The following is a 23,099-nucleotide window of genomic DNA, read 5'->3' as shown; positions in this document are numbered from 1 at the left end:
GAATTAAAAAAACCCAAACCACTCAGTCATCTTTTTTCCTTAAAATGAACAAGTGCATTGCTACAGAGTTTTAAAAGGATGGAGCACACCCACCAGAACTGCAGTGTAATTTGAGCAATGCTTTCACTGACTCATTATGTGGTTAGATACTCCCATAGAAGTCTATAAATGCATGTCTCTCTCCAATATAACCATGCTAATGGTGCCTTAAAATCTGACTATTTAATAGTTTGAGGTTTATGATAGTTCAGATGTTGAGCTACTACTTTAAAGCAGGACACACTTTTGTTTGTTTGCTTCTTTCTTTAGAATTGGTGTATATTTATTTTTTTTTTCTGTTGAAAACTATGAAAATTCAGTGCTGCTGTTTTCCAACTCTTCAGGTTGTAGAATGCCTGTACCTAAAGAGGGAGCAATGTTTTCTACAGAAGACACTGAAGGCAACTAAGGAAAGTTAATTTCCTCTCAAATGACCATACACAGTTGCAGGATGCATGTCTAGTGTAGCTGCAGCCCTCAAATACACTTCAGTTCATGAAATATCTGGACCACATATTCTGTGTGTGTATGCCTGTGCAGGCACATAAGAAAGTGGGACAATGGATGGGACAGACAGACTGACCCACTGCTATCTTGCCTTCTCACAAAATCAGACGTATCAGGATGTTTTTAAGGTCTCTTTCCTCCTGTCCACTCAGAAAAGAAGAACTGGTTTTAGACAAAAGTGCTCTGAACCTCTTACTCTGTACTGGTCACAGAAAACAGGCTAATAATAAACAAAGCATACAGATATTAGATAGATCAACCCAGAACTCAGCATATAAGTTTCATTTCTTTACAGATGCACACACTTAGAAGGGAAATGCACAAAAAAGTGCAAATACCAAAGCAGAGACCACCTACCTTCAATGTACAGGGGCTCAACGACATCATGATTTATCAGTTCGAAGTTCTCATGACCAATCCAGTGCTCCACATTTCTTTTCCTGCCCGTAAAGAAGTTGTCCACAACTGTAACCTCATGGCCATCCATCATTAGTTTGTCAGTAAGATGAGAACCCACAAACCCTGCTCCTCCAGTTATCTGCGTTAGGACAGTTGGTATAAATTTCTTTTTACAGAAACACTAGACAAAGTCTACAAACATGAAGACAGAACAGTAAGTTTCAGATCTTTGCTTACTCCAGGGGAAACAACTCCATTTCCGTGTATTTTTTTTTCCAAGATTTACAGACGTTAAAATTTTGAGAGACATACTTGATATGTTTCATCACTGTCAGGATAGAAGGTCAGCTACCTATTTCACATCAACAAAATCTCTTTTTCAAATTACATTATTTTCCTTTTTTTCCTTCAAATTGGATTGTGCTCTTTTTTGTGACAGCAAAGTAAAAAGATGCAGAATGGTATTAGGAGAAATTTCTGCAAATCCCATTTCTCAGAGAAAAAAAAGATATGACAGAATGCCAGGTTATTTTCATGTCAGATTTATCAGACATGTCAAATCCAGCTTCTGTCTGGTTTACATGGAAGACATGCTGGGTGTTCTAAGTAAGTACTGTAAGTTTTTACCCAGAAAGGAGTAAGGGAGTTCTCCGAAGACCTTTCATTTGAAATATCTCCTAAAACCAAAATCATTCTTTCTGTGTCTTAATGCAGCCATAGCTTACATCATCCTGGCCTGAAGAGGTCAGTCAGTTGGATTAGATGATCTTTGCAGGTCCCTTATAACTGAAAAAACTCTATTCTACACCATTAGCTCTGACATGCAGCATTTGCCTGTCTTGAAACTCTGATGTTCTGCTGCAAAGAAACGAGCAGAAATAAAATATTTAAAACTCTGTACTCCTGTTTCATTGAAGAAACAAGCTCATTAATTTTTCCCTTTTTACACCACAGACTTCAACAGTAAACAAGCAAAAAAAAAAATCACTTATTTAGTACTGAAGCAGTCAGCACAATAAGAAGAACTGCAAGTTGTGTGACACATCCAGACCCATCTACAGAAGCAATTATTTTCTCTGCATTCCATAAACTGTTTTCAAGAACCAAGACAGGACAGATCACAACACTCGAAAAGTAGAATTGTAAAAGACCTGTGTGGTATCAGCTACAAATGATAGCTGCATGGTCAAATTCACATTCTCAAAGTGATTCAGCTGTTGATGTCCATTCTTCAGCTGTAGTGACAATTAACTAAACAATTAAAGGACAAAATGGAATCAAGCAGGAATCTAATGAATGGATAGTGTACTGAAATGACGAAGTGCTGTGTGGAAAAGGATGAGATGCCTGAAGTTCTTTTCCTTTGGGTTAGTCAAAGACTAAACATTTATCCTGTCCACTACCCTGCCATCCACTGCTTTAAAAAACCAAGATTAGCAGATTTTTTTTAAACTAGAAAAAAGCAAAGGAAAACCTCCAAAGATTGAAAAGGGAAAAAAACATATAGAAACTACATCTGTTTTCTTTTGCAAAAACTTGCATGTCCACTTCTTGTATTCTCATCCTTCCTTTTCTTATTAAAACTTCAGGGGCACCAGTGTGTCAAACCAATTGTAAATGGCAGTTAATGAAAGAATAATTTAGTTGGTCTATTTAGTATTCTTCCGAGTGTGTCAGGGCTTTCTTGTGGCAGATTCAACATCTTATTCAGTTCCCTGACAAACCTGAAGGAGAAAGAGGATTTAGGAGAAATTCCCTCTGGAACAAAATAAAGAATCTCAAGGCTCATGTTATGCTGCAACAGAGAGGAGAGAAGAGCAGGTTTCTGGCAGAATGGTGAGAATGAGGACAGAAGACCAGTAACTGAGGGAGAACAGCCCTCTGCCACGTGTCACCACTTAACACACGGAAAAAACAAAACCCATGCATGGCAAACCTAATGCCATGAGTTTATCCTGACTTGCAAACAAGCTGCAGCCCTGCTGAATGTTCCAAGGGTTTTGGCTTTTCTGTGGTGACCAGGATAAGACTTTTCTGTAGAAGACCTGAACCTACTCCTTCAACTGAGGCCCAAGGAAATCTCCTGCTGCTACTTCTATTGCCAAGATACTAGAGAAGATAAACTCAATGCTTGCAACATGTCTTTGGTGCAGTAAAATGAAGTGTCTTCTTCCCAATATCCCTTAAAAAAAATCACAAAGCCAACCAAAAAAGGCAAAAAAAGCACAGAAAAAAAGCACACACACAATAAGAAGAAAAAAAGCACAAAAAAGGTAAAAAAAAGCACAAACCAATTCTGTCTGGAAAGAAGTTTCCAGTTACCTTAAACCTACAAGTACAAGTAGTTTTTATGATGAAACTAAGTTGGCTTTATTAACATATCACTTCCATGGATATTAGACAAAGAACTTAAGAAATGATTGAAAAAGGAGTTGAATTTCCCCTGGAAAAGTAAAAAAACTATGTAAATTATGTTTTTTACAATTACTTGATGCAACATTAAAAAAAAAGAAAAGATGATTTATCACTGAACTTCTTTGTACAACCTTCCTGTAATTACTCGTACAAGCATCACTTCTAAACATTACTTCCTGCAAACCACAGTGACATATTAATCCACATAATCATAAGTTGTACATGAATCATATCCATATCAGAACTGGAACACCAGCACTTGGGTCTTAAAAAGGAATTCTTTATTAAGACAACATTAATGAAAATATTTCATTACTTATTAGAGCACGTATGCTTGGTAACTTCAGCACCTACTAAAAGGCACAAATATTACAGATAATTATCTTCACTACAGGCACTTACAGGTTTGTCTATTTATTACACATTTCTGCTGTCTGTAATCAGATTCAAAACATCTTATGCCCCATAAGGAAATTATGTTCATTTTTTTTGTTTTCTGCTTTTGTCACTTTACTATATTCAATACAGAAAAAAACACCCAATAGATTGAACCAATGGCAACACTATCTTTCACATAACAGAACTGTTTCTCTTTCCTATGAAAGCGTGTGGCCTAGTCACTTCAGAGAACTCAGGAAATAGATAAATCATGCGCAACAAGGTGAAGATCTCTTTTCAATGAAAGTGTCAGGATATCTGGTCTCCGCTGAGATACCAACAAAACTAGAAATCATCTCCAGAGAGATGCTGTTTAATAAAAACTAACTGCTAGAACTGTTGTCTTGTCAGGACAGTGCAGTGGGGATCCCCAGGTTGGAGCTGGAGACTGCAGTCAGAATAAAAAAAAAGTTAAATTTAGAATGCATTCTAGAAAAAGATGTAGTATTAACAAAATACAAAGCAAAATACATGATCTAGCAAAATTCACTTGGCTGGCCAGTTCTTGAGAATTTTGAAGTGTCGTGCAACATTTTTATGGAAACTTCAGCTACTCAAAAGAACATGGGATTATTTCACCTAGAAGTATGACAGCAACACTGTAACAGAAAGTAACTGCCCCCATGGGCAGGAGGCCTATGAATGCCCATCCGAGCTGGCACAAAACTAGTCAGAAAAACCTGCCACTTCTTTTGGCCAGCTTTCTCTGTAGTCATTTAAACTCTACAAAATACACTGGGAACCAAAAAGCTATTCACCTCAGGTCAGCTGAAAACTCTCCTATTTCAACTACTCGCCATCTCCGCCGAAGCAACAAATTTCAACAAAATATCCAGTATTTTTCAGCGACAAAGTCTAGAAGTGAACATTAAGAGCTCCACAGCCTGTTAACAGCTTTCACTGACACTTTTGTTGGAAGCACATTCTCACTTACACAGAAAACATGACATTACGGTTACTTTATACCCTTGCAAACACACGAAGTACACAATTTAGGAATTTTCAAAATTAAACCTCTATTTTCCTCAGTTGATTTTCTGTAGTCAACAGGGGCACTGGGAGTCTACAGGTCTCCCTTCGTCAGACTGTCATAAAAATGACAGAACACCATTGCAGAACTAAAATAATTTAGTAACACTTTGTGAAATTTGTCAAGAGCAATGAAGATTATTGCCTAAATATGGAGTAAAATAATTTTCTCTGTATATTTTCAGTTTTTTTCTTCAATAATTTGAAGTCAAAGCAAACAAAAGCACCAGCTAAGTTAGGCATGTTAGCAGGGTTTTGTTGTAGACTTTACTTTCATTACTACAGAAGCAGAAGTTCATACTCTATTTTGCACATCTCAAATAGCTATACTTTCTCTACCTTCAAAACATGAGGACAATTCCCCCGCCGAAGACACACAGAAACAAGGAAAAATCTAGGTCACAGATAACATCAAAAATTTTTGCAGACAAAATTGCAAAGCTGATTTTCAGCACAATTCATTAAGTTTAAGAATGCCCTGGACAACTCCTTTTCCTGAGTTAACCTGCCATCCTCTTCAACCCTCAACTGCTTATGATGCTTCAAAATAACAGAAACAACAGAGAAGATACAGAGAGATTAACATTCCCTTCAGAGCAACTTCTTTTCTAGCCTTATGACTAGATTTTGCCCAATTTGGTCACACAAGGCTCCTGTTAAGATGTGTTTTAAAAGTTTCCCAGTCTCTGAAAGTTTAAGCCGTCTGGGAGCACACACAAAGACTGTAGCAATGTGATCCTGAGAAGTTACAGGGAAGAGCAGTTTAGTTGGCAAGTCACATTTCAAAAGCAGAGTCCGCATGTATTGTTCATATGCTGAGTTTGAGAACATCAACACAAATAAGTGAAGCAGTGTCCTAAAACCTGTGCAACTCATATGATAGCCAAGGTAATTCCCTTCATCCCTTCTCATATCTTTATTCCTAACAAATCTAACAAAACAGATTACATTCCACAGAATTTTTTGGTATTTCCCCAAAACAACCTCTGAGTAAACACAAACTTACCAGGATTCTTTTACGGTCCTTTTCTGATAAAAATTTCACTGGTGGGTATTTCTGGGTGAAACTATAGAACATTTCAAAACAAAGAAGAAAAACTAAGTGAGTTTCAGCCTGGTTTCTTTCACATACCTCTCTTTGATACATGAGAAACTACTCGGAAAACCTTCCACTCCTAAAGTTCTGCTAAGAGTATATTTAGTCCTTTATTCTAAAAATGAATCTGGGTCAACACAAGACAATGCCTATGCATGCTGAAATATCAAAATTCATCTGCAAACAGTGCTTTAAAAATTTCTCCCTGATTTTATATAATGAATCACCTGACTTATCTTTTCAGAGCTGAACTAGTGTCAGGCATGACATCACAAGAGAATAAAACAATAAAACATGAGCAGTGACCGGATACCTTCCCTCTAGTTTTAAAAGGCAAACAACCCTCTTAAAAGCTCTGGAACAAATTTTGTTGACTTACCACATTGATTTCAAACACTTCTTGAAGTTTTAATGTGAAACTTACAACAGAAAGTTTTAATTTGCCTTAAAGTTTTACAAAAATCAGTATAAAGTTTACAATCAGAATGTTGAAAAAACACATTTTAAGATATTTCAATGATTTCTACAACAGAGTTTATTCAGTATGAAAATCAATCTTAATTTTCTTAGACATGCTAGACTGTCATTTACATGATAGTCTTGAAGCTAGTAATTTAATTTTTGCATCTTCTTTACAAGAACTTAATCAAACCAAAAACACCATAAAATAAAATTATGCGACATATGAATCGTAAGTGCTCTCTCAAGCTGTTTCTGCTTCAAACCTTAGAAGACCTTCTCTCCCTCCCTGGCATGCATTCTGCACAGAGCAACAAAGTCCTCTGAAAGAAGGTGTAAATTTTAATTATTTCAGTAATTAGCTTTCTAGTCTTGGCAATTTAATAGCTCAGGTTTTCCTCAACTAAATATCAGCATGACACTGCACACACTGTGGTTACTCTTCTCCTCCAGTAAGTCCACAGGTGAGAGATAGCCTGGCGTAGCATGCAAAAGTCAAAAACGCCAAAAGTTACATTTTCTTATCCTCACCAAAAGCTACTCGCTGAACTGACCCTACAACTGTGATCTTGAAGCACCCCCTCCTCCTCTGCTTGTAACCTGCAGTACTGGCTCAACAGGAATTCTTCAGCACCAGAGCACAGATGCTTCAGTACTTTATCCAATTTTCATCACAGCATGAAAGCTGCTTTCAATTTCTCAGATAGGGGAAATATGGCAATGGAACCTTCCAATGTTAGCCACACAGGGAGATTGAAAAAGAAGCTACCTACACTTGCCTTACATCACTATACAGGTCACTAACAATTTCTTTGATTTATGCTGAAGAAATGAAAGACAGTGCACAAGCATAATGCAGATGTAGAATCCATATCCTTTCTGAGAGGAAAATTCACTCTTAACAAGAGATTTATGGAGTTCAAAATAAGTTTAAGTGCCAAGTAACTAGATGCAAGGCAAGTCTCTCTCCTCCATTCTGAAGACCACTATTTTAAGGTTGTAGTAATCCAGCCTGGGGTCATATTGCTGTCAAAGGACCTCACAACCATTTTTGCTCCTTCTATTACACCAGTAGCAGTTTAGAGGCAGTGGGATAGAGTCTGCCAGCCAAAAACCTTTTGGCAACAAAATGGAGTTTATCTTGACTTGATGCTTGCTTTGATGACGACATGGCAATGCTTTTGCTGTGCAAATTCTTAATAAAAACTTTACAGCTCTAGCTTCAGTTAAACAATCTCTTGTCATGAGACTAGCATTAAGGAATTCTTGTCTTTCCTGCTTCTCAAAAGCATGAAGATGGCTTGCTTTCAAGTTTTATCAGCTTATGAAGTAAGAAAACATTGACACTAGAATAAGCTTTGCAAGCAGGATCAGCTTTCAGGCATTTGACAGTGAGTAGTTATTTACTGGCACTTCACACAGATATAAAATCTAAAAAATATTAATTGCAACAACCCACATTCCGCTATACCACCAGAGGTAAATGGCTACATTATTTGAAAAACAATAATAACACAATAATAAGAACACCCTTTTTGTGAAAGTATAATTTCCAGATTGGCTCATACAGAGGTAAAAAATATTTTGATTCCTTCTCCTTTTCCTAGAGTTCTGAAACAAGACTTACCAATACTCATGTAAAGGCCATAGTATTTATATGGCTTGTGGGAGAAGTTTTACTTAATGGTTCTACTCAACAACTCATAGCTCATTTGAAAAAATACAACAATTATTAAATAAAAAAGAGCCAATCAGGATACCCTCCCACAAAGGTCTTCCATGGACGGCAGAAGAAAATACCTGAATTACCCACAAATGAGGCTGAAGGCTTACTGGACTATCAACAAAGATTAAATAATCAATTTAATATTGTAATTGGCAAGGTAGTGACACAACCTGCAATTTATTTCACATTGCCAATATATACCTAGCTCAAGCTATGAAGTTCATGTGCACATTAAGAGATGAGCAACCAGCTCAGTATTCTCACTGAAATAAATTGGATGTGGCAGGTCACTGAACCTTTCAAATCAATTGTAAAAAACATAACTGAATTTTTTTCTCCTTTTTTTTTTCCTTACAGCCCAGGAGGGGTGAGAGGAGGAGGGGCAGCTGCTCACTGACAAGACAAAACTCTGAACACCAAAGTACTGCAGGTGTCAAGCATACCTCTGACCAGCAGCAATGGTATTCTGCCCCCTCTCCAGAGGAAGAGGACACAACTACCAGTATGCAATACCCCACGAGGGCTTACTGGTACTGCTTGGACAATCCAGTCTTGACCCTTTGCAATGCAGCCCTCTCTGCCTTGCCTGGGACACCAACGGTGTCACCTGCAAAACACTACACCACTGGCAAAAGCAGCATGCCCTTGTCAGAGCTGACAGTTCCCACTGCCATACCAGACCTTATTCTGTGATGAAATCATCTGTCCATGAGGACACCCAGATCAGAGAACTGATGTGACACAAAGGTGAACAGGCAGAGCGAGGGGTAACACATTCCCTTACAGATCCTGAGAGAAGCAGGTCAGCCAGGCTCACCCAAAGCACACACAGGCTAAGATGCACAAGCAAGTCACTGCACAGTAGCTGAAGCAGAGTAAACAACCACAAGTGTATGGTAAATGTGGTAAAACATACTTTAAGTCTCTTGAAGATGAAACCAGTATGTCCTAGCAGACATAAACCACAGTAATCCATTCATCAGCTGGACTCCAAATAGCAAATACCTCCATAGGATTTGAACTTCAGAGAGTCCAGCACGCTCAGCTTGATTTAGTAGGATCAATCAGCCACAATACCTTAACCATTACTGTCTCAGCATTCAATGCCCTGCCCTCACTTATATATATATGACAACAAATCAAAGGTTCTGAAGGTATATACAAAAATTTATTTCAAGCCTACAACTGCAGAACTGACTGCTACAGAAAAAAAACTGAGCCTTTGAGCTGCTTCCCAAATTCAGGAGATGACATACCTTTTTTCCAGATCTTTGATTTTCTCCCTTAGAGGTGCAACAATCTAAAATAAAGGAAAAACATTTAATCTTTGAAGAATAAAACAGGACTCACATCACAAAAGACATACATAGGAAGTTGCCTTAGAGCAGAAATCATGGCAAGCAATCTCCTATGCAGATCTTGACTGAAAACACTCCAAGAAACTTACATTTTAAAGCCTCCTTTACATAAAAAAACCCTTGAACCTTTTCCACCAAAAATCAAATCACCTGGCAAAGTGTGAAATGAAATCCCTTAACTTACCACTGAAAACAAAACATCTCAAGGCTATGAGTACCACAGTTTTGACAAGGACATCCAGTGTTATGATTCCTATTTGACAAAGTGAAGTCATAAGTGACTTGTCTGAGGTTGTCAAAGGTAATCTATATTCAGCAACAGGACACTGGGACAGTAATTGAAACATCAACTATTTAAATGGACAACAGACAAGCATACAGAGGACACAGACACAGAGAGAGAGGCATTAGCTCCAGTTAAATGACTGTAGTTCTCTCAGAACATGCTATACAAAACATCACATATAAATACCTAAATATGTTCTACATCATGATTTGAGGGTATATTTCGGCTTAAGAAAATATTGAAAGGAAATTTGTTAGAAAATATAGTTCACCTACCAAGACTTCTGTTTGCATTTTCATGGCTTTGAAACAGAGAATCACTTAAGCTGGCATCAGTTTCAACTTCTTTATCACAGGACCCAAATTTCTAACAGTCCCGCTGAATTTCAACAAAAGTCCCTGAACTCTTGTTTTTAAGTTTACTAAAGCCTTATCACAAAATTTACCCTCTTGGGCTATATATACATAAGTTGAAAGCTGTCAGAGGTTCTAACTGGTACTAAGTGGCAGCACATCAGCAACCACCATTAATTTGTTTTATACAAATACTTCTGGTTAGAGCTAGACAATTCAGTAACTTCATAAACTGAATAAATCTGCATATTCATCTTAAGAGGAAATAATATGGTATTATCATTTATATTCATTAAATATTTAGCTCTGTGGAATAGCAAATAATTCTTGAAACAGTTATTCTGATGGTGTAAGACATTATACAAATACAACTTTAAAAATAAGACCCAGAAATGTCCAACTTCTCAGACCTTACAGTAACTCTGATCTACACATTGAATTTTAAATATTTCACCATTCTTAAACAACTAGAATTTTCACAATGCTTGTTGCAACACTTACCAGAATCTCTTTATTTTAAGTTCAAACAAACCAACCAAAAAAACAGAGAAAGAGGAATGCAAAAGACAAACTAAGAATACAGGCTCTCCACTGATTTTAAGCAATTTCAGTAGGTTGCTCACTGTGTCCAGAGGAACAACTGCTATACAAACCTGCTGGAATACAAGACACTAGGCAGACCAGGCTACACAAGTACAGGAACACACACCCACACAAGGGTAAGGGGGTATCAACCTCAAGGACTTCTCTATCTATTTAATACTTTGTTTTATTTTTATTAGACTGGAAGGCTGAAACATTTGGAGAAACATCCTTTGCACACATTCTCAATATTTCACAATAAACTGAGGCTGAAATGGAAATTCAGAGGTATTGGTACAGCAGTCCATAACCACCAGTAAGTTCAGTCCCCATATCTACTCCATAAATTGCCAGGACTTGTGCTTAAAGCCTTGGCACTGCACATCCTTCCCAGCCATAAACATTGCTATATTTAGTCATCAGTTAAGAACAAAGCAAAGCAATTTTGGGCACCTTCAAATTTGTAATGCACCTTGTAAATACTTCACATTTTGTAAGGCAGTCAGAAGAAAGAATTTGTGTACATCCTTTAATTAGCAAATAAAAGAGGTCTTGGGAGGATTCTACCATAGTCTCTGCAGCAAATGTATCAGCAGATCTATCACTTTCAAGAAAGGTTTTAATGAAAATAAAGTGGAGTCAGAGACCAATGTTAGAAACTCCACTAGAGCGAAGAACAGTTCAAAAACTTATGTACAGACACAAATCCAATGCTTTGGTTTTAGCAGAATCAAGAGTAAGGTGATATAACTAAATATAAACTAAATATATCACTTCAATATGAAGTGAGTAAAATGGAGTACTGAAAATAAAACAGATTACAACTACTAGCAAACTAACCTCCTCTATTCTACTTTCCACCTTCTGATCCCCATTTTCTTGAAGAGACCTGTGGGCAAGAAAAGAAAAAAAATAGTCCACACCTAAGCAATAATTGCTCCACTGCACCTGCATCGTATTAAAGCAGCATCCTCAAAGCACCTCAAGTTAGTATTATTTCAAAAACATAATTAGAACAAATTAAAGAGGACAGTCTAATTTCAATTGAAATCCAACAGTGTGGCAGAAACTGAACAAAGCCCACAGGAAAGAACGGTACAAACAAAAATGACATTCATTTTTCATAGAAAATTACCTATATTTTAGAGAAGTGTCTAATTACTGGTTTTGAGTGCAAATTTACCGTGCAAAGGCCCAAAATGTCTCTTTGAGGGTCTCTGCTTACTGTATGCTGACACTTTTTCCCTTAGGCAAATGTATCCCACTTTGAACTTTTCCAAACACATGGGAAAAAACCCCAACTGCACTAAAACACATCTTCAGTAACTGCCTGATGGGCAATACTGACTTTTCACACAAATGTTACTCATTTGACACGAGGCCAAGGATGAAGTATGTTGTGGTAACTCATGAAAATAGAATACTGTCTAAAAAGGCCAGTGTCTCGCACAAATCTGTGTGGTCTTATTTAGCATCTAATTGGGTAAAGTGTCTTAGTTATGTTCACTTTTGAGTAAACTTTTACAAGCGTAGAATATGTATTTTTAAATTCTACCTCTTGTATCAAGGTTATGCAATTTTGCTAACATTTGTGTTACTATGTTTTTGGATTTTTTTCAATTAAACCTTCTGAAAGGGGAATTATTTATCTCACAGTAGTTAAGTTTTTGCATACTAGAGGAATCATGGGTATCCAGCATAAAATGCAGTTCTTTCAAGTGAAAAACAGAGCTCCTTTACTTGGGACCTGAACTCACTACACCTAGAGAAACAGAAGATCCTTTGTTAAGCAGATAGATATATATATATATATATATATATATACACACCACACTGTTAGAAGTTAAAGCAATGATTCCCTTCATAACCCTCTGTAAAACTCTCACTTTTTAAGAAAGTCAACTCTGTCTATTACTGAGGCAAAGACCTTACTGACCAGATTCATTTGTATCTCTAAAGAATACAGTAAATTCCAACAGTAAGACACACATTCCCTGAACCATCTGTTGAAACCAAGTTGTCATTTATTGCACTAGTGGCAATAAAAACCCTGAAGCTAATGTTGAATGAATGTACTATGAGGAAGTGGTATTAAGCTATCCTGGTGGATTTTGAAAATGTTTACCCAAGTAACAGAAATTTACAAAACCTATGCAAACAACTGTGGAACAGATAGTCTTTCCTCTCTTATAAGTGAGCAAGGAAAATCTGGAAACCCCCTCGGAATTTAAGAAGTTCCCCTCAAAAATAACTCCTACTGTTTTTTACTCACAGTACAATCCTGCAACTCACTCTGCAACCTATTTTTTCATGAGCATTTCCCCATAATGAAGACAATCTTACTGGCTGAGGACCAACATCAGTCCCTCAGAAATAATTTTCACCCTCAACAGCTCTAAAAAGGACATCTCAAATATGAATTCAGAGGCATGTAGTGGCAGAATTTGTAAGGACAGCTTATCAGGAAATAAACAGGAATATCAGGATCCCACACCCACCTGTCCTTCTCAAACCCCTCTCTGAGGCTCTTGTCCTTTGTTAAGAAATGCTCAGCTGTTCATGTAACAGCTGCTAAGCTGCCATAGTCCACTGGTCATGATAACATGGTAATCTAACTGCTATCTCCATCCCCAACCCACAGCAGCCCGGCAGCTGTTTGCCTGACAGCTGAGCACTCTTTGCATCAAGGGTGGGAAACTCCAAGAGAAGCAGAGTGGACCACCTGGGACAGGAACAGACTCCCAGGGTAAGCTGTCATGGGTGTATTAGAGATTAGAGAAAATTCATTATTATTATTCTCATTTTGTCTCAAACTTCCCTTACTATGTGCTGCTAGAAGCAGCAACAGAATACCAAAACCCTTTACTAGCAAAACATGGTAAAATATTTTGTCCTCTATACACAATGGCTTTGCTTTAGGGAACAAGCTGTCCCCATATTCTCTTCAATTTCTTTTGCAGCTGTGTATTCCCAGTGAATTTTCCTGCAGGACAAACTCACATGCAAGCAGCAATGTGGAAATCTGCATGTTCTGCATACATATTGTCTTTCTGTTTCTAAAGGAAAAAATTCTAGGGGACAATGCAGGATTTTCTGCTTTTCAGCAGTTAAATCATCAGATTTTCTACCAATTAACTGCGGAGGAGGAAAAACTCTCCAAAGCACATTTCTGATTCTAGGTACAGAAATATAATAATGGGAAGCAGTGGAGAATGTGCTGCTCTTCAATATTTAAGCCCACATTATTACTGAGATACAGTCACATCTGTGCTAAGGGAAATGCAGAATCCAAGCCTATACAAACAGGTATGCCAACCAACTAGCCAAAATCAGAAGATGAATTTATGCAAAGAAATGCAGATGAAGTGTGATTAAAATTCCAGGTGAGATCTATAGCAAATATACAACCATTTTTTGAGACTGAACACTTTGTATTTAAAAAAAAATGGTATCAGCTGCTTAGTAACCACACAAACAACAGCGCGAGCTGCTGTTTTTCTCCCTGCTTTATATATATTGATAGGAAAGGTAAGTTAATTTTATTAAACATAAGGATAGTCAATTCAAAAATTTTATACGTTACCTCATATTGACAAAGTTTCCCCAAACAGCTGGAAAATAAGAAGAGAGAAAACATTACAATGTCATATAGCAGTACCTGAAGTAATTTTTTCTTATTATCATCAGAAGGAATTTAAGACAATATTAAGTATGTCAATCACAAACTAAGTTACATATACACCTCCCATACATAAGTGTCTAGAACACAGTTTCAGAGCATGGGTGGAATTCTGATGAGATTACACGGGACTGTAAAAAAATACGCAGGAATTATCTAATCTGTAATTTGGCACTGCACACAGACTGGATAAATCAGAACACTCAACTTGTTTATTAGGGATACTGGAAAAACTCAAAAGAGCAAGAAAGAAGCCCTGTGGACCTGAACCACACAAATTGGAAACTGCAGACTGACAAAAGACTGACCACTACAGGCTAGAGCTGAACCAGTCCAAAGAGGTGCCTCAGGAGTCCTGCATTAAAGGTAGCAAGTGCTTGTATGCACATATAATTGTGTCTAAATACATATATAATGTGATGTAAACACAAAAGACACCTAAGCAATATAACTTACACTGCCTCAGTAAGCAAACAAAACTCATTTATTACTGCTTGTATGGAAAATGTTTTATAGAAATATAAATCACAATATAAAATCAAAGAGCAAAAGATGTAACTGGTCAGGGCTTAGGAGATTATAGGAAGACTATGATAACACTGACTTTACTTCTAACTTTCAAGTATGAAATAGAATGCAGTTTGAAGTGAAAAAATTAGAAGCCATAAACCAGGCTACACTGACAAGGAACACTTGATAACTTTGCATCATCAAGATAAACAAGTTTAACATGGAACAGTTATGTAAGGGATTTTGCAAAACAAGCAACACAAGAAATATACTCCAAACATCTCCAGAAAATCCTTCTGGAGTTGCTCTTTAAGAGACAAGGCTCAAGCTAAGGACCAAATTACACTGGGTCTTAGGAAGTAGCCTATATGGAGCATTACCATACATACAGAAAACTTCTAAAGTGTCCACAGATTTTGTAAGCTGTAAAGTATTTTGCCCACCTTTAGGCTTTGCACATAGACTTCCATCACTATTACTCAATGAGCTCATGGATAAGGTGTTACAGAAACAAAACAAAAAATACTGCTACAGTCACCAGGCACCTTCCAGGCAGGAGAAATGAAACATTCCCAGGAAGGAGGAGTGGGAATGACACAAATGAGGATTCAGTAATGCAGTTGTTCTAGCCTTCAGGGGATGGGAAAGCCACTGAACTGTTTGTAAGTGCTGAGTGCTGCTGAGTAATTCACGAGTAACTCAAAAGAATCCATGACAGACTAAGAAATAAGCTATAGGAGGGCTCTGTGTTATCTGCGGTGATACCATAAAACCACTTGTCATCTTCTGGGAAAAAGATAGGGAAGCTTTATTATATTAGAACAAATGACCCATAAAATCCAACTGCATTTTTAAATAACCTGGATTCTGTGTTAACTAGATAAAGTAAATTTAATGTCGTGAAAACAGAATACAGTGTTCAGCACAGTTAAATTCAAGTTATTTACCCTCTGGCTAGGATTTTAGAATTATGTATGATAACACTAATGAAAAAAACACTTTTCTTTCAATGAGTGATGACAGTCTGGCAGTTACAGGTACAGAATTCTCCAGTTAAACAGGACTGAGCTGTACTTACAAAGAATAATCTTTCTGGGCTACAGAAACCCATACAAATAATGTAAGTGGTTATGCAGTGACAGGAAGCATCTGGGTTTAGCTGGTGAAGTAGGAATTGATTGAAGGAAAAAAAAAGGAGTTGCCAGCTGCAACAACTACCACCCTCCCAGTTTTGTTGCAAAGACAGTGAAGCCACATTGCATACAAAGAACTGGCTTCCTGAAGAAAACATGTGACTTGTGTGTACTCAGTCTCCACAGCACGGAAGGGAAGCCCAAAAAGGCATTCACATCCTTGCAGAAACCCTGTTTTTGATATCTCAATTCTGTAGGAGAACATGACCTTGCATTAAATTTTTACAAAGTGTATTGGGTACCACTAAAAAAAAATTGCAAAATTAATCACACAGGAACTATCATACAGAGAGATCTGAAGAACCCTGAAGTCTCTCACGTGTAAAGAGATGTTGCAAAAACTCACTTCAACATACTGACTGCCCTCGTAAAGGATTCTGAATGTGCAATTCCAAAAAGGATCTCTTTGGCTACTGGTGCTCACATGGAGCTTACACCAAGGTTGAAGGGATGAGAGCTAATATTTTTGTACAAGAGTGGAAATAAGGTTTGGCTGTTTTTCTTCCAAATACACAGCTGTTTACATAACGTGCTTACCCAGCAGCAGAACCAGAAGCATGACTGGCTCACAGCGGATTTCCTTACCCTAAAGGTCAAGTCAAGGCTGGTTTGACATTCAGGCAAGAATGGAAACATAGAGGTAAGTAGGTCCAAATCCACAAGCAGAATGATGAAAATTACAAGCCTAAATTCAAGATGAAAATCCTTACAGGCATCACAAAACCACTTGACAGGCCTATCAAGGTCAGGCCCCAAAAGCTGCAAACACAGATGGTTAAAAAATCTTCCACATCAGCAAGGTCATGAATTAGGCACTACACAAACCCAGCTTTCAAAAGCATGAGACTTCTAATGGACCAAATTTGAGCAAACACTAACACAACCCAGAACTTCACTGTAAAAGCCAGTTTTAAAAATTCAAGTCTAAAGCCAAATCTTTTAAGCCAAAAGGTATTAATCCAGGATAATAGTCCTGTGCCAATTCTCAGACTAGAGATTTAACATCCTCACCCCACAAAGCCACACAGAAAATACTCTGTGAAGAACTTCCAACTCATCCAACTAGAGAGCATTCATAAACATAGTCTTCCTGCCATCTACTGAAACTCTGTGCAAGGGAAGAATTCATGATTCACTGGACTAGACAGAAGCATGACTTGTAACCTAACAATTCAGACACCCACCTACAACACAAGGAGACACGGGTTCTACTTCTTTCAAAGACAAATCGTAAACCTCACCCAATGACTGATTAAGGTCATAGTAAATTGGCATTAGGGAAGTGAGCAGAATACCAGAATTGTTGTAGCCTGGTTTAATGAGCTGTAGAAAGAGTAAAAATAGGACTACACCTATCTGTTTTGAGGTGGTTTTTTTCCCCTTTGCATCCTTTTCATAAAACAATGAAATAATTTTTATTGTAGCATTTCTGCAAGGATTAATTTCAAGTACCATGAAGAGTAAAGTGCATTAATCATTAATCATTCCCACAGACATTACACTTTAAAGTGAAGGCTTCCAGGGAAGGACATCATGCCTTGAGTGAAACGATGAAGAACTCTCTAAAAGAGCCTCTTTTAGAAAAAAAAAGGTTTCTTAATGCTCTAATCACGGTATTTTTATTAAAGAGGTATTTACATTTATCTGACTAAACATTAATCACTCAGGGTTTGTAGAAAACCCAAATGCCTTTTTGTTTCTTTCCCAGGCACTGAGATTTAGCTGTACCCGGCAGGCACAGTCTTACAGTAAAATTGTTGTAGGTTTTCAAGACTTCTCAAACCTCCCTTAAAGGCAATTAGTGATATATTAGTAAAGAATTTGGTGTTGGTTTTGTTCCTACTGAATACATTTACATTCCTGGAAATTTAAAAATTTGTTTAGTTTTTCTAGAGAAGCTCTGTTCTGAAATGATGCTGAATGCAGAGAACTGCAACAACAGGGATACTGTCAGCAAAGGAATAGTCCAGGAGCTATCCTTTGGATACAAATCAACCATGCCCACGTTAAGTAAAAAAACAAACAACCAAAAAAACCCAACAACCCCCAAAAAAAAAAAACCCAACAAAACCTCAAAACCAAAACAATAACAAAAAAACCAACAACAAACCCCAAACCACAACAACACAAAATATAAAATCTGTTAAATCAAACTTGAAAAATACAACAGAAAGCCAAGTTTTGGCTAGGGTTTTGCTGAGCATCTACTATTAAATGTACACTTCAATATCACAGTCAGACTTTTTAACTCTGACCAGCTGCATTTCATAGCAAGCATTATCTTTCCAGATCCTCAGAACATAGTAATAGGATGTTAAGATGTATGTTTTTATCTGAATATTCTTCGAACTTGTCATCTGCAATAATACTTTTTGTACAAGTTTCTATCAAATACAGATTACTACACTAAGAGAACCTTGCATGCCATAATTAACTCATCCACAACAGGCTGAGGAACCAGAAAACAACACTGTTATTCCAAACAAACTTCCCACTGAAGGTGGGAAAAAACACAATCCTAAAAGAAGCCTGCATCTTTATCCCTCCTTTCTGGGTCTCTTTAAATGACATTAAAATCAAGTCACAGACTACCACAGGCCCTCAACAGTAATATACCCTCAATCTGAAATTATTAGTGACATCACTAGTTTCAGCATGACATACATTTTAAAACAGATGTTTTAAAAAGTAAAACCGTGATGTCCATAGAGTACCAAAACCAGATGCAATCTCTCTTAAAAGCATATTCTTTCCCAATTGCTTTGTTGTTTGCATTTTCAGGACTGTTAAAGAAACTTTTATACAAACTTTTGTCTAAATAGATTTAGCTGAAAGCACAGGGATTTTTCCCTGTATCATCCACCTTTCAACTTCTGCTCCACAAAATATAGAGATTACAAGATGATGCTTGCTACAAATAGATTTCACTATCAACAGAAACAGCATGCAGGAATAATATGAATTGATATACAGTCATAATCAGAATTTTTAGAGCAAACTCATATGCTCTGAACATCCAAAGTGAATTGCTTCAGTCAAACTTTCCATTTCAGAGAGATGCAACAGCATTCAAAAAAGGGTTTGGTTGTTTTTTTTTTTTGCTTAAAGAAATAAGGTTTTAGTTTCCAGACACAAACCTGACGAAAAGGGAGAATATGCAAAGGGAAATCATAAAATGCTTTTTAATACAATTGCATTAAAGTTTTAATTTAATTATTTTACATATTTATTAATGTAAATAAAGCAGTTATTTTCTTTAGGAAACTATTATTTCCCACACAACACCTTGTGGCTAAACTGGAGAAATGTCACTGTGATGGACCACTCAAGAGATGGCAGCTGGGTGGCTGCACCCAGGGTTCAGTGCCCAAAGGGAGATCAGTCCCAACTGGGGTCCATCAGAGGGGTACACTGGGACCAGCACTGCTCAGTATCTCCATTAATGACACAGACACAGCATTGAGGGCATCCTCAGCAAGTCTGCAGATGACACTGAGCTGGTAAGTGTATTGAGGGAAGGGATGCCATCCAGAGGGACAACGACAAGCTTAAGGAATGGGCAAACATGAACCTCACAGAGTTCAAGGCAAAGAGCAAGGTCCTGCACCTGGGTTGGAGCAATAACCGGTATGAGTACAGAATGGGTTACAAGAGGACTGAGAGCAGCCCTGTCAAGCAGGTCCTGGGGGTACTGGTGGAAAATTTGGACATGAAATGGCAATATGCACTTTCAGCTCAGAAAACAAATCAAAAACACTGGGCAGCACCAAAAGAAGTGTGGTCACCCTGTCAACTGAGGTGATTCTTCCTCTCTACTCCACTCTCATGAGACACCATCTGCATACAGCTCTAGGGCTCCCAGGACAAGAAACACATTGACTTGTTAGAGAGGGTCTAGAGGAGGGTCACAAAACATGGTCAGAGGAACAGAACATCTCTCTTATGAGGACTGCCTGAGAGAGCTGGCTAGAAAAGCCTGGAGAAGAAAAGGCTCTGAAGAGACCTTACTGTGGCTACATTTAAAAGGGGCTTATAGGAACAATGAAGAAAAACTTTCTAGCAAGGCCTGCAGTGACAGGACCCTTAAGAGGCAATGGTGTTAGCCTGAAGGACAGTAGTAAGTATAAGTAAGATGCAAGGAAGCAATTCTTTACTATGAGAGTGGCAAGCCTAGAACAGGTTGCCCAGGAAAGCTGTGGATGGCCCACACCTGTAAACAACGTGTGGTCAGACAGGGCTCTAAGCAACCTGTTCTACTGAAACATGCAGAACATCCCCCCAGGGCAGTGGAGGGCTGGATGAGATGATCTTTAAAGGTCTCATGCAAACCATTTTATGATTTGGCCAGTATATTTCAAATCACCTTTTATAGTCTTGATTCCATAAGAATAAAAAAAACCCCTCAACTGTAATCTATCTGTAATTCCAGCAGTATGTCAATTTGCTTTAGAAAATTATTTTTCTGATGAGAGTATTTTGCAATATTAGTGGAGATAACAACATACGATTACTAATCATAACTTTGTATTAAGAAATGTCACTTTCCTGAGTGAAGTTTATGATTATGCCTTTGGGGAAAGTACAACAACTTGAATATTAAAAAAAGATTTTAAAAAAATACACCTCTGGTAAGTCTATACAAATCTCTGTATGGCAAATAGTTCTTGTTGCATCTCCCAAATTGATGCCTTGCTCAACAGTAAAGTTCCTGCCCCAAATCAAAGACAGCAGATAGGAACTTCTCCCACATGAGAAGTATCCTAGACACAAAGACACAAGGTTTGCTAAGGGAAAGATGCTCTCTCTGTATCTTGGACAGCACCACTGCAGCTCCATGTCAACCCTTCAGCTGTCATCAACTAGCAAAACAAAGGCAACACAATCACCAAGAAATTTCTCCACTCTCTTAAGAACAAACACTTAAACCTTGGCAAGCCAACACTCTCCCACAGCTGTGACATATAACATTATGCAAATTTTCTTTCTTTACAAGAGTTAACAGAGCTTCATACTGCACGGGAAGGTAGCCAAGGGTACTTTTTCTTACATTTCAATTAGCATCATCACTTTATGACTGAATTTTGTTCTTAGTTTCCCAGATGGAAAATTCTCTTGAAATTTTCTATTAAGTCTTTTCTCAAGTTCTCTGTTCCTACTCCTTCCTGCCTCATGTCTTCAGCATATCATTCTTACCACTGCTCCTCCACTGACCCATCTGTTGATAGCTAAGATTGTTTTCAGTGGACTCACAGAATGTTCCAATGGTCAGCACTGTAACTGAAACAAACGCACCTTTTCCAGCTACCTTTCACAAACCCTTCAGGTAAACTGATGCCACAACCCCCATCTCTCCCTCTCTCCAGTCCATAAATGAGATGCTGAAAACTACCAGTTTCAACCAAACTCTGCTTTGGTCAACCAACCTTAGAAAAAAGAAACAAGCAATATAAATGTCAGAGAAATATTCCCCTTTGCAAAAACAGAGGGTAAAGAAGGTGGAAGCTCTAGGAGCATTTGTCTTTGAGTGGAATGATGACAAGGCTGTCTCCTGCACATGCTGCAGAAGGGACAAATACTAAGTGGAGGTAAAAGATGAAAGACAAATATTAAACAGAGATAAGAGAGGAACTGTAAGATTAATTTCTCCAGGATGCCAAAAATTGTTTTAAAACATCATGGCTAGCAAGGCATAGCCAGAATCCATCTATTCCTGACAAACTGAAGCATGAACAAATTTTCATAAGCTACAGGAGTACAGCTAGTTGCAAGCCTGACAAGCAGGGAAGTGGAAGCTCTTACAACAGTGAGCTTATTTGCATAAACCCACAAACGAAAGGCAACTTGGTGAATGTGAACCCAGCCAGCAAGCCTGATGTCCTACACAACCATTTTGAACTCTTCCATGGCCAATCAATCCTGACATCTTGTTAAAAAATGTTTGGGGAAGGAAGATTTCTGATGCTGAATAACATTGAGACAGCCTGAAGCAATAGGGCAGGACCAACTTGATAACTGCTCTTCTATTATGAAAAGTGGAAGTAAAAGCTTACCAAAACAAATCATGAAGTAATAGTTAATCTTTGTTTTAAACATATGCAAGACAAGCAGCATGCAAGGGGCTGGTGAGATTCAAACTGAAAAGCTCACTCACATCTCGATATTTTGAGAAGAGAACATTGCATTCTTCCTAGCTGATGAAAATCTGACAAAAATAAATGGCTAATCCAATAAAACAAAGGATAACAACCATGGAAACTAACAATGCTGTGCAAAGTCAAGCCACTATACTACAGGATGTACCTTCCCTCACATTATTTTGACATTTCATTTTTAAGTTGTTCTGATAGCTGTGCTATAACTTATCTTACAAGGGAATTGAGGTCTTAAGCTTGGATCTCATGACAGCACCCTACTATTCTATTTTCCCCTTGGAAAAGGAACAAGGCAACTGATATACTTCCTGAGAACCATTTGATCTACAAATGAGTAAAGAGAACTGTTCTACTTTACCAAAAATAGAGCTCTTAACTTTTTCATTAAGAACATGCAACTGCCCTGTCATACATCAGCAGATTATTTACAGTAGCATCAAGATTAAACCAAACCATGTAGATTGATGAGCTCTGGTCTTTAAATCCTGACTACAAGTTTCTAAGTGTATTTCCAACAACTTAAATAGATTCTGATTCTGCGAAGACAGTACCACTGAAGCATGGTTGCATGTCCATATAAAGCCAAATATACTCTTAAAACTTCCAAGGGAGTGAGTTTAAGGTGTCTATGTATTGACATTCCAACACACAGCTGGGGTTTTTAAAAACAGAAGAACACCCTCAGCCTGCATATAAGTTATTCATATTGTGGTGACACTGAAGTTTTTTAACATTATTGATTTAATTCACTGCTCTTTTATGATCTGTCTACATTTCTCATTACAGACAACAAAAATCAATTAAACCCACTTCACTTCTATTATCATCTCATGTTCTGAAGCTGTCATTTCACAACAGCTTCAAGATGATGTAAGTGG

General features: G+C 37.7%; 1 protein-coding gene across 1 annotated transcript in view; it reads right to left on the bottom strand.

Moving 5' to 3' along the window:
• UXS1 (UDP-glucuronate decarboxylase 1) overlaps window positions 1-23,099 on the bottom strand; it is a 56,216-nt gene that overhangs the window by 29,717 nt on the left and 3,400 nt on the right. The window contains exons 2-6 of the mRNA XM_030971860.1: window positions 14,271-14,298; window positions 11,528-11,576; window positions 9,365-9,408; window positions 5,834-5,894; window positions 904-1,084 (exon numbers count right to left, since the gene is read on the bottom strand). Coding sequence (XP_030827720.1) covers window positions 904-1,084; window positions 5,834-5,894; window positions 9,365-9,408; window positions 11,528-11,576; window positions 14,271-14,298 — 363 coding nt within the window. The remainder of the gene's footprint in view (window positions 1-903; window positions 1,085-5,833; window positions 5,895-9,364; window positions 9,409-11,527; window positions 11,577-14,270; window positions 14,299-23,099) is intronic.

Source organism: Camarhynchus parvulus, chromosome 1 (genome assembly GCF_901933205.1).
Source record: "Camarhynchus parvulus chromosome 1, STF_HiC, whole genome shotgun sequence".
NCBI classification, from domain to species: domain Eukaryota; kingdom Metazoa; phylum Chordata; class Aves; order Passeriformes; family Thraupidae; genus Camarhynchus; species Camarhynchus parvulus.
Note: the sequence above shows the minus strand (reverse complement) of the source record. Positions and strands in the feature narration are given on the sequence as shown.